General features: G+C 35.6%; 1 protein-coding gene across 4 annotated transcripts in view; it reads right to left on the bottom strand.

Annotated features, from left to right (window-relative positions):
• Positions 1-12,630, bottom strand: part of MARCHF7 (membrane associated ring-CH-type finger 7) — a 50,989-nt gene that overhangs the window by 28,842 nt on the left and 9,517 nt on the right. For all 4 annotated transcript variants that reach the window (XR_012920554.1, XM_076005580.1, XM_012745229.3 and 1 more), the window contains exon 2: positions 4,022-4,186. Coding sequence is in view for 3 of the 4 variants with exons in the window: in XM_076005580.1 (XP_075861695.1) it covers positions 4,022-4,174 (153 nt within the window). In the remaining variant the exon portion in view is untranslated. The remainder of the gene's footprint in view (positions 1-4,021; positions 4,187-12,630) is intronic.

The following is a 12,630-nucleotide window of genomic DNA, read 5'->3' as shown; positions in this document are numbered from 1 at the left end:
GGATTAGTGGCTGCTTAAAGAAGTTACCAAAAATACAAAAGTAACCAAAAAAAAAAAAAAAAAAATCACATTCACAGAATACATCCAGTTTTTACTTTTAATAAAATAAACTATAGCAATTACATTTTCTTTTCAAAGTATATAAATTCTGCTCTTACCAAAGAGATAAGATGATCATAGTTTTCAACCATTCAAATTGTAATAAAAACTTAAAGATGGAGTAACAGAAACAACCAGCACGATTAATATCAGGTGAAGCCAAGCTGACAAATGGCCAAGAACCACAAGATATTTAGGAAATCAATTGTTCGGAACTTAGAACCTACATTTTCCCAAAGAAACAATGCTATCCAGAAGTCTTGGATTCTTAAGCTCAAGTACATTATATCCTAATCATGTAACTGGGGGAAATCATTTATGTTTCCACACTTCAGATCCTTATCTATGAAATGATATAAATATCTGTCTTATTTAACTAAAATTGTAAGTGAAAAATGTCCTATAAAATATCAAGTACTGTATAACTGTAAGATGTTCCCATATTATTAAATCCATAACATAACTGAGATCGATCTACCATGCCTTAGCCTTGACCCTCCTTTATGAAGCTTCAGCTTCATTCACTAGGTGCCTGAAATAAGAAGGGTAGTTCTGTCTGAGAAAGTTGTAAGAAAGCTTCAGCAATTAAAAAAAAAAATTGTTCTCTCTGACATTTAGAGGTCTCTTTCTTTCATTAAATACACATTTTGCTGAGCTGCTAAACAAAACTTAATATTCAACATGTAATTTTAATACATATTTGGATAACATTATACTAGTATGTATTCAAACCAATGTAAAGCCAGGAAATAATAGTATATATAACAATCATAACTATAACTAGTAACATCTGAACCTCTACTATGCTCTAGGTACTATTTCAAGTGCTTTACACGTATTATTTCTTTCCATTAAGGGTGACTTTATGAAGAAGACACTGTTACTATCACCATTTTAAAGAAGAGAAAACAAATAGAAAGAAAATACTTTCATTCAGAAACATAAGAGTTTCAATTTCTAGATCAAAATTTGAAAAGCAAAGCAGGATAACAATGATTGATTTATGATCCAAACTATTCCTATAATCCATTAAAGAACAGATTATAAACAATTTAAACAAGTGAAAAACATTAAAGAACCCCCCCAAAATATTAAAACCATCAATCTTGGGGGAGGCAGGGGCAATATTTGTAACCCTAACAATATTTGTACCTCCATAATATGATGAAATAAATAAAAAAAAGAAGAAAAGGGCCGGGCGCTGTGGCTCACGCCTGTAATCCTAGCTCTTGGGAGGCCGAGGCGGGCGGATTGCTCAAGGTCAGGAGTTCAAAACCAGCCTGAGCAAGAGCGAGACCCCGTCTCTACTATAAATAGAAAGAAATTAATTGGCCAACTGATATATATATAAAAAAAATTAGCCGGGCATGGTGGCGCATGCCTGTAGTCCCAGCTACTCGGGAGGCTGAGGCAGGAGGATCGCTTGAGCCCAGGAGTTTGAGGTTGCTGTGAGCTAGGCTGACGCCACGGCACTCACTCTAGCCTGGACAACAAAGTGAGACTCTGTCTCAAAAACAAAACAAAACAAAAAAAAAAACCATCAATCTTATTAAGAATCAATAAATGATTTTAGAAATCCTCTTTGGTTTGATTTTGGGATGTCTGCAAGTAATTCTTTGATTTTCCTTTGGTATTTAAATACATTAAAATTTTGGAATGGAATTCAACACTAATATGTTACTACTACCACCATCTAGGTGGGGTCATTTCACAGCCATCAAAATGTCATTTAAATGGTTTTTTAAATACTTCTATTGTTTAATGAAAAAATTGGACATTCTGAATAATCTACAACATTAAGAAAAAGACAAGGCCAGGCGCTGTGGCTCACGCCTGTAATCCTAGCTCTTGGGAGGCCGAGGCGGGCGGATTGCTCAAGGTCAGGAGTTCAAAACCAGCCTGAGCAAGAGCAAGACCCCGTCTCTACTATAAATAGAAAGAAATTAATTGGCCAACTGATATATATATATATAAAAAAATTAGCCGGGCATGGTGGCGCATGCCTGTAGTCCCAGCTACTCGGGAGGCTGAGGCAGAAGGATCACTGCAGCCCAGGAGTTTGAGGTTGCTGTGAGCTAGGCTGACGCCACGGCACTCACTCTAGCCTGGACAACAAAGCGAGACTCTGTCTCAAAAAAAAAAAAAAGAAAAAGAAAAAGACAGAAGGAACAGTTTGAAAAGAGTTAATATCAATAAGTTTTCTAGGCCGGGCGCGGTGGCTCACGCCTGTAATCCTAGCTCTCTGGGAGGCCGAGGCGGGCGGATTGCTCAAGGTCAGGAGTTCAAAACCAGCCTGAGCAAGAGCGAGACCCCGTCTCTACTATAAATAGAAAGAAATTAATTGGCCAACTGATATGTATATAAAAAAAAAATTAGCCGGGCATGGTGGCGCATGCCTGTAGTCCCAGCTACTCGGGAGGCTGAGGCAGAAGGATCGCTCGAGCCCAGGAGTTTGAGGTTGCTGTGAGCGAGGCTGACGCCACGGCACTCACTCTAGCCTGGACAACAAAGCGAGACTCTGTCTCAAAAAAAAAAATAAATAAATAAATAAAAAAAAAATAAGTTTTCTAAATATATTCAAGACATTAGCACCTAAACTATAATTACTATAACAATTATGATAAAAACAAGTGCTGAAGTAACTAACATTTATATAGCGTCTATCATGTGCCACATATATTATCCTTCAATATACAGTATTAACTCATATAACTGTAACAACTGGATCAGGTAGGCGATATGGAAGCTAAGACAGAAAGATGTTAATAGCTAGTAAGCAGTGAAACAGGACTCCAATCCAAGCAGTACAGTGTGGTTTCAAGGTTTGTGTTCCTCACTAATAAGCTATATTACAATTAGACAAATATCAGTAGACAAAATTTTATAAAGAAAATATAGAGAAAATAATTCTGTTCCCTTTATGTCACCACATTGCTACAGAATGCAAAATATATGATTCATACCTCTAGCAAGTGTACATGTGCCTAGCAATAAAAAAGTATATCAATCATCATTTAAAATGAGACCAAGTAAACAGTTCATATATAGTCAGTTAAGAAGTATGTAATAGATAAGAACACTTAAGATATTTTTTAGTCTGTCTCTGAAAATTTTATAAAATGATTACTATGTAAAATATTTTAAAATGAGACTTTGTCATACACTGTATCACATGATATGTAAATATATAAATACTTAACAGAAATTTTCACTGAAGGATTCTTCTAGATTCAGTTACCTCAAAATCAGAGCTTTGCAAATCACATTATTTAATTAGCTATTCAGCCAAAAAGGTAATGAACTTAAGTTTGAAAGATAAGATAAACAGCATCAAGCCTATAGATCATGCCTTGTGAGACTCACACTGTCTTACACTGCAACTACTGTGTTACAACACTGATAAGCCATTTCAAATGGATAAATCAATGTAGACTCATTACTAACTGTGACAATAAAATCCAAAAATTCATGTAAAAGATTGTTGGTATCTTTATAAAAGGACAACTTGTTAATTTAATAATCATCCAACTTAAAAGCAAAATAGTTAGAAGTAAAAAAAAACCAACAAGAAAACCCAAAACATTTAAGAGCCATTATTCCACCATTGTTCTGTGTACATTCAGAGAAAAGTCAGATGAATGAGTGTGCAGTTAGAGGGAAAGGTTAGAGGGAAAAGTCTTTGTTCCTTTGACAAAGCCATCCACATTGACCAGTTAGTTATACTTATTCTGACACTTCCCATAATTCTGAAGTCCAAAAAGTTTGAAAAACATTAGTCACTGATTTTGCTACAGATATATTAATGTTTTGATTATAAGATGCCTCAGAACCAGCTATATCTTTTTAAAATACAAAAAAAATGTGGCCCCAAGGACTTTGAAAAAGACTATGTACACATATATATTCCAAATTAAGGTGTTACCTGATATTCAGAATCCAGTCTAAAGGAAGAGTCTCTTGAGTGATAGGTATCATTTAAACTACTTCCTCTGCTCCCAGACATCATTCTAGCACTTAAAGAGCTGGACGGTTGAACAGAAATTCTTCTTGGAATCCTTGAAGGTTTAGACTCCATTCTTAAGGTTTTCTGTGAAATGCAAATTTTCATTAATTGCCTTTGGGAAAACATGCAGGCCTTTACTGCTTAATCCTTATTAATCATCAGCTTAAATCAAGAATTAGCCATGCAAATTAACCATATCCCACAATGTAAATTGTGAGACTATCACCACTACCTCTCTTCTACAAGGCAGACCACCAATGGTTTCCTAACTATCCATAAAATGGAGCAAACTAATACAGTAAAAGCAGGATGAAAAACCTTGAGGTCTGCTGTTTTGCAATCTGGGTCCTTTTCCCTACTCAACTTTGCCTATATATAAAATCCAACATAAATTTATCCTTGATTTTCTTGGCACTTTTCTGTATTATTAGCGTTTTCAATGCTTACACTTATTCTGTTATTTGCATACCCCTTAACACAATATGCTCTCACATTTATATGAGGCCTTTATATTTGCCTGGAAAGTCTACACACTTCCCATCCAATTCTTGGTCATTGGTTTAAAAACAAGCACCTTTGTGTGCTTTCATTTTGTACATATTTTTATTAACATATCATACTATCCTGCACTATAATTTGTTTACCTTTCAATTTCCCCTTCTCAACAGAAAATTTCTAGGTCAAGATCATTTAAAGTATTTTAAAACTGTTGCCTGGAATACAGCAGGTACAATAAACACAAATTAAAATGATAAGAAATGGGCTGGGCGCAGTGGCTCACACCTGTAATCCTAGCACTCTGGGAGGCCGAGGCAGGAGGATTGCTCGAGGTCAGGAGTTAGAAACCAGCCTGAGCAAGAGCAAGACCCCGTCTCTACTATAAATAGAAAGAAATTAAGTGGCCAACTAATATACAGAGAAAAAATTAGCCAGGCATGGTGGCACATGCCTGTAGTCCCAGCTACTCAGAAGGCTGAGGCAACAGGATTGCTTGAGCCCAGGAGTTTGAGGTTGCTGTGAGTTAGGCTGACGCCACGGTACTCACTCTAGCCTGGGCAACAAAGTGAGATTCTGTCTCAAAAAATAAAATAAAATGATAAGAAATGAAGTTTATTTGCTTTTATTTACTACCCTTAATTATAACAAAAATAATAGCAATAACCAATATTTATTATTATATGCCAGCCTAGGGATAAGGACCTTCTGTTCACTTAATCTCCAAACCAACCCTGAGGTAGGTACTACATTATCCTCACTTTATAGATAAGAAAACTGGCACTGAGAGTAATTTGCACATCATCACACAGCTATACAGTGTTTTCCACAATGGTTTCAAAGAATACTTACTATACGATTGGAAAGTCACATATTTTAAGTAAAAAGGTCAACCCATGAAACTACACATAAAGTATGGTTCTAATTATGTAAAAAAAAAAAAAAAAGACAGCAAGGAAGAAATTTCAAAGTAAATAAACCAAAATGTTAAAACTGGTTTATATAAAATGTGGAATTGAATGCCTTCCACTTTATAGAGTAATAATTTCTAAATTTTCTTCACTAAACATTCCTTAATTCATGACAAACGTAACCATTAGCTACGCCTAATTTTTAACTGTTGGCCTAACGTATTTGTGAGATTCATCCATATTGCTACATGTAGTTGTTAAGTTCACTCTAATTTGTTTGGGTAGCATTCCATTGTATGAATGCACACAATTTATTTTCCCATTCTGTGACTGTACACTGGATTGTTTCCAGTTTGGGGCTATTACAAATAGTGCTGCCAAGGACATTACTTTCATAAATTAAAAAGACTTTTTCTGGGGCAAGGATTTAGAATCGGCCTCTGATCATATCTCTCACATTTAAGTGGAATCACAGGTATTTGTCATATTGTGATTGGCTTATTTTACTTAGCCTAATGTTCTCTAGTTTCATCTATATTGTAGCATATGTCAGAATCTCCTTCCTTTTTAAGGTTCAATAATACTGCATTGTATGCACAATCATTTCTCTTAAGGACACAGATATGTTTTGAGAAATGTGTCATTAGGCTCAGTTGGTCACTTAGCAAACATCCTAAGAGTCTACTTACACAAACCTAAATGTATATACCTTACTACACATCTAGCCTACTGCTCCTAGGCTACAAACCTGTAGGGCATGTTACTGTACTGAATACTGGAGGCAACTGTAACACAATGGAAAATATTTGTATATCTGGATATACCTACACATAGAAAAGATACAGTAAAAATACAATATTATATAATCTCATGGGACCAGCATTGTAATGTGATTCATCATTGACTGGAAACATTGTTATTCAGTGTACATGACTATACCTAAGAGTAGTCAAAATCACAGACACAGAAGGTAGAGTGGTGGTCACCAGAGGCAGGAGTAGAGGTAGAGAGTTATTTAATGAGCACAGAGTTTCAATTTTACAAGATGATATGAGTTATGCAAATAGATAGTGGTAGTGGCTGAACAACATTATGAATATATTTAATAGCACTGAACTATACATACACTTAAACATGGTTAAGATGGTTAATTTTGTTACATATATTTTACCACAATAAAAAAAATTGGAGGAAGGAGAAAAGGATGACGCATGGGGTTGAAAAATGAGTTAAATTAAAATCTGTATTTTGAGTAGAACCCCAGATTCCTCCCCAGCTCCATTCCCCCAAAGAAATCATATCTGTTCTCTGGAGAATAAAGATCTTATAGGTAATTTTTCACACACAGCCCCCACCCTATGTACTATCATCTCTTCAGGGATTTAGGCAGAAGTCAGTGTAGGAGTAAAAGAAAATCTCACATACTCAACATTAAGATCCGAAGACTCTGTTCTTGGTCCTGTCCCTACAATACTTTCAGGAGACTAAGGGATTCTACTATTAGATCACCAAACAGTATCAGAGGTGAAATTTCCAGATAATCTCATTTGGAATACTCCCACTTAAAAAGCTAGGTTGCTACCTGACCATTCTACTCCACAGCAAAGTCCACTAGTAGTCACCAAGAGTTCATCAGTTTTTTTAGTGCTTTCCTCTAACAGACAAACATCAAAGGTCACTAGGTATCCATGGAAGGCCACCAATATGAGAGGAAAACCAAGTTAAACAAAAAAAAGGAACTTAGAGATGATGCAAGGAGAAGAAAATTTGAAGAGGGGCTATTTTTTATCCTCAAAGGGATCACATAACATTCATTCATTAAAGAGCTCATGAAAATTCAAAATGTGACATTTTAAAATGACATACATTGAAATAAATTCAACATAAGGACTGAGATTAAGCTGAGGAAATCTCCCAGAAAGCAGAACAAAAAGAAGAAAATGTAATATGAAAATAAAAGAATTGTCCACAGGGTTATTATTTGACAGGGTTAAAGAAAAGAAGAACGAAAGTAGAAAATTACCCAAAGAAATAAAGAAACCTTTCAAGAAGTGACAGACATAAACATCACATTGAAAGAGCTCAAGAGTACTCAGCAGGACCAAGAAAAAAGACCAACCTTAAGTACAACATATCATCTTGAAATTTCAGAAAACCAGAAATAAAGGGAAGATCTTGTAAGTTACCAGAGTTGAAAAATGGGTCACATACAAATTTAAAGTAATTAGAATGGGTTCTTAACACCAACATTAAACACTTAGGACAATAAAATTGCTTGTTTAAGGTTGAGAACAAATAGGACACATTTTCACACGCTCAAGGTCTAAAAAAACCAATCAAAAAACAAAACACAACCATAGTAAATTCAACAAAGAGCATGTCCTAGGAAAATAGAAGCGTAAAGCATGAAACAACCATACATGGAACTGAGGAAGCAGTGACAAAGGGAAGGTTGAGGATGGTATATAGAAAGCATAGGGAGCAATCAGACTGAAGCAGGACCTCAGGTAGCAAAAGTTCTAAGAAAAAAAAGTACCACATGGAAACTATATTCCATTGGCATGTGGCAGAGATGGCGGTATAATCAGAAAAAACATGCTGAGTATATAGAAAGGCAATTCAAAAAATTAATTTTTTAACTTGGGAAAATAAAGCCATTGTTCCAAGAAAGGAGGTATGGCTGTATTCAGGTATACTATTTAATATTTTCAGTCAGAATAATGTAAACCTAGACTATAGAACCACTTTTGCTACAAAAACATTACGAGACAGAGGCAGGTAGGTTAAGTAAGAAAGGTGAATAACAAAAAATACATACTAGTGAAAAAATAATGAAATAACAGTATAAACACATCACTTAGAAAATGAAGGTAAATAAATCCTAGAAGAAACAGTTAAATAGTTGAAGGTCACTGTCAGTGGAAAGTGTGACTAGGACTTGGGTGAAGAATGGGGGAAAAAGGCTGCTGTTTTCCTTATAAGCAAGATGATCATATTTCCTTGTTTGCCAAGAAGAGTCCCCAAGTTTATGTCCCCAAAAGTCCTAATTTATGCTCATTCCCTCAGAATAATTATTAACAGTGCCTAATGTCTTTTAAGAGTGGCCTGGTTTGGATGATAAAGCACATGGTCGGTCACTCAGCTTTTTATAAACTATGTACATATTTGATAAATCCTTACAAAATTTATCATTAATGAGATGAATTCTGAAATTAGAAATTTTAAAAAGGCATTCATTAGGAGAAACAATATTAATGATCAAACACTGATGTGCAAAAGTCCATAAATGATTAAACAAGACATTATTTTATCAAGAAGGCTATGACAACACTAAACAAAAAACTATGTTTGTGATCGGAGGATTTTAAACATGGAGACAAAATGCTTTTTGAAAGACGTATGTCAACAGTTGGTTCTACGGCAACAATGCTATAGAATGCTTCTTAATTATACCTCTTGTAGTTTACTTTGACTATATTTATACTCAATTCTTACTTGCAGAATAAAACTAACCTAGTAGAAATCTGCTCAAAATAAACCTCTTGGGAGAAGACAAAGAGGCAGAGTCCTCTGAGAGATATAATTTGACACTGTATGAAACTATTTTTGGCAACTCCTCTACATAAATTGATTGAATTTTGACAATGTAGGTGTTACACGAAAACTTATGTAATTTGGTTGCATAAGTTGTAGGTCAAAAGCAAAAAATATAGTGAAAAGTAAAATGAGCAGTCCTTGAAAAACTTCTACCAGACAACTTACAAGGTTCCGTGGGGCATCTTTTCAAACTCATTCATTCAACAAAGTTTTTTGGATACTCATGTTCTAGGTACATTAATTAATACTAAATAAGGGGAGGAGGTGGGAGAATACCCCTGAAAATACTGAGATGGTGCCTACAAAGAAACTGTAGTCTAACGGGGAACAAACTACACAAATAACCATATAATTTAAATAGTTATAAATGCTATAAAAGAAAAGGTATAAGTAAGAAAAACAGAGTAGCAGAAAAAGGGCACTTGAAGCTTAATGCTTTTAATCAAGACTTAAAAGTATAAAGCACAAAATAAGTTCATATGTGCAATCTTTCCTCAATGGTCAATGTTAATAGTAGTCTCTTAGTTTCCTTCTGTCACCATATAGTGCTGCTTTAAATTCAGACTTGATTCCAGAGTTGGACAGCCAAGTTATCTTCCTGTTTGGTGATAAGATAAAAACTTATCACCATGGCTGGCTTCACCGATGTGGATCCATCCTGTGCTTGATGAAAACCTCTGCTGTTGATATCCTGAAATTCTTCATGATTTTAATCTTTGAGCTTGTGTTTCATAAGTCAGGAGAGTAGAACGTGAGCTTGAGCAGAACAGAAATGTGCCTGTCTGCCAGCCATGTCTTGCCACTCAATTTGCACACAGCGCTCACGATTGTTACTCAGCTTCCATAACACAATTTGTACTTGCTTTGAGCCTCACTGAAGTCCTAGGCACGACAGGACTACTGGAATTCCGTGCTCTTGTTCGTCATCAACACATTTATTATGACTCAGCAAGGGCAGGCACTGACAGATGCAAGAGAACACATTTTCCATTCTCCAGAACTGGTTTCAAATGCATAACAAAGGTAATGAGCCACAAAAATCTTACAATCAACATTTGAGATTTTTACTTTATTGAACTTTTCAACTTCTGAGATGAAGTCTCTGGGCAAAGATTCTTTGGAGCTAATATAACTGCTAGTTTAGCCATTCTTCTTATGTGCTCTTACTTTAAGGCATTTTAATAGTGGGTGACATGAGCAACAAGTGGAAAACAGGTTAAGTCACTACTTTTTTAATAAGTGATTTCATTCTGCTAGGCTTCCTAGAAAATTCTGTAGAGCGCTTAAAAGCAAATTTATGTTTCTGGTGGCCTGTTGAACACTACAAAAAATATTTAGACCAAAAAACAAAAAGCTTTTCCTACCCATAAACAGCATTAAATCTATTCAAATCCATTCTGTGGAGATATCTTGCCTTAAACTTCCTCCTAGTCCAGGCAAAAAGCCAAAAGGAACTGTGTCATTATCTGACATACAAAATTCTGAAATCAATTCTGTGCCTGATGTTATCTGCAAGTTACCAAGACCTCACAGTCACACGTTAAATGCAACTGAAAAAACATCTCACAACTTTTACTAAGTAGTAGCACCATTTCCCAATGAAACTTACAGTTGATTTCCATCACTCTAAAAAAGTAATCTAAATTCTTTGGCCTACCACGCAGAACTTACCTTTTCCATTTAATTTCCTTAAATGAAAATATAATTTCCTTAAAAAATTCTAGCTCCAGTTAATATTTATTTTTGCATTTTTGAGACAGGATCTGGCTCTGTTGCCCAGGCTAGAGTACAGTGGTGTCATTATAGCTCACTGCAACTTCAAACTCCAGGGTTCAAGTCATCATCCTGCCTCAGCCTCCCAAGCAGCTGGGTCAACAGGCATACACAACCACACCAGGCTAATTTTTCCATTTCTTGTAGAGACAGGGTCAGGGTCTTCATCTTGCCCAGGCTGGACTCAAGGGACAGCCTCCCAAAATGTGGGGATTATAGGTGTTAGCCACCACGCCCGGCCTCCAGTACAGTTTTTAAAAGTTACTTAGGTACCTAACAATATTCAGTTTAGTAGGTGCTAAATTTTAAGAAATACTAAAAAGACTTATCTACTGAAATCGTATTTTAGGCATGGGGGAATGAATAGAATAAATAATTTATCATGATACTATATAGGTGTAATAGAAGAGATACTCAAAATGCTACGGAATCTTCAGTTCTTCACAATGGCAGATTATTCAAACCAATCCTTCTCCTAAAACAACGAAAAATGCTTGATAAAATATAAAAAACTTCTTCTAAAAAGTCTCAAAGAACTGACAAAAGTTACTAGGTCAATAAAGAAGGGAAAATGGAAACCCAGAGATAAGAAAGAACAAAAGCCACTTTTTCCCTAAAGGCATTTGTAGATTCCAGCAAATTTAAACTTTCATTTTGCCAGTTCACAGAAGGACACTAAAGCCTAGGACATGAACAAGGTAAGGAATCTAATAGCCCACCTCCTCACAATAAGGTGGACTACAAGCTCAGGGTAAGTAAGAGTCAAGCTGGATGTAAACCAGCTCTTATGTAGATTTTGCAGTCCAATTTGTTACCTGAATAGCAAATGGAAGTTAAAAGCCTGAATTTGGTTTAAGGTGGTCCCAACCTAGTAATCCACTAAGAGCTTGGTAGAAGCCAACACAAATCTTGCTGGAGAAATATGCTAAGCTTCAAACTATTTCTACAAGTAATGTTTCAAGTATAATGAGCAGGGGATAACTAAGTTTAAACTGAAATAAATAAAGTACCACAAACAAGGTCCTTGAGACACAAGATGAGAGAAAAAAAGAGTAGCAAAAAATGTAAAATCAAGTATTTTAAAAAGATTTATAAAACTATGTTCACAATGTTTGCATAAAGAAAAATAAAGCATAAAGCTTAAAAAATATGTACAAGGAACAGAAAACACAATAAAGAGCACTTCTGAAAAAAGGACTGAACAGAACTTTCAGAACTGAAATATACAATAGCCATAATTAAATATGAACACCATGAGGATGAGAAATACAAAACTGAAAACATTCTGTAAGATAACTGGCCTAGACGCTTCAAAAAGTCAAGTCACAAAGGAAAAACATAGAAGTACTCTTCTAGTTTGAGACTAAAGAGACAAAACCAAATGCAGTGCATGAAACTTGATTGGATTCTAATTCCAAAAGACAACAAAAGTTTGCATATGGACTGAATTTTACTGATGTCACAATGCCTGCAACTTACTTTTAAATGATTCTGAAATGCCAATACATATTCTAGAAAGTAAGTGTATGGGCCAGGTGCAGTGGCTCATGTCTGTAATCCCAGCACTTTGGGAAGCTGAGGCAGGAGGATTGCTTGAGGCCAGGAGTTCAAGACTAGCCTGAGCAACACAACAAGACCCTATCTCTACAAAAAATGTTTTTAAATTAGCTAGGCATGGTGACATATGCCTGTGATCCTTGCTACTGGGAAGTCTGAGGCAGGAGGATCCCTTAAGCCCAGGAGTTGGAGGCT

Source organism: Microcebus murinus, chromosome 8 (genome assembly GCF_040939455.1).
Source record: "Microcebus murinus isolate Inina chromosome 8, M.murinus_Inina_mat1.0, whole genome shotgun sequence".
Taxonomy (NCBI): Eukaryota; Metazoa; Chordata; class Mammalia; order Primates; family Cheirogaleidae; genus Microcebus; species Microcebus murinus.
Note: the sequence above shows the minus strand (reverse complement) of the source record. Positions and strands in the feature narration are given on the sequence as shown.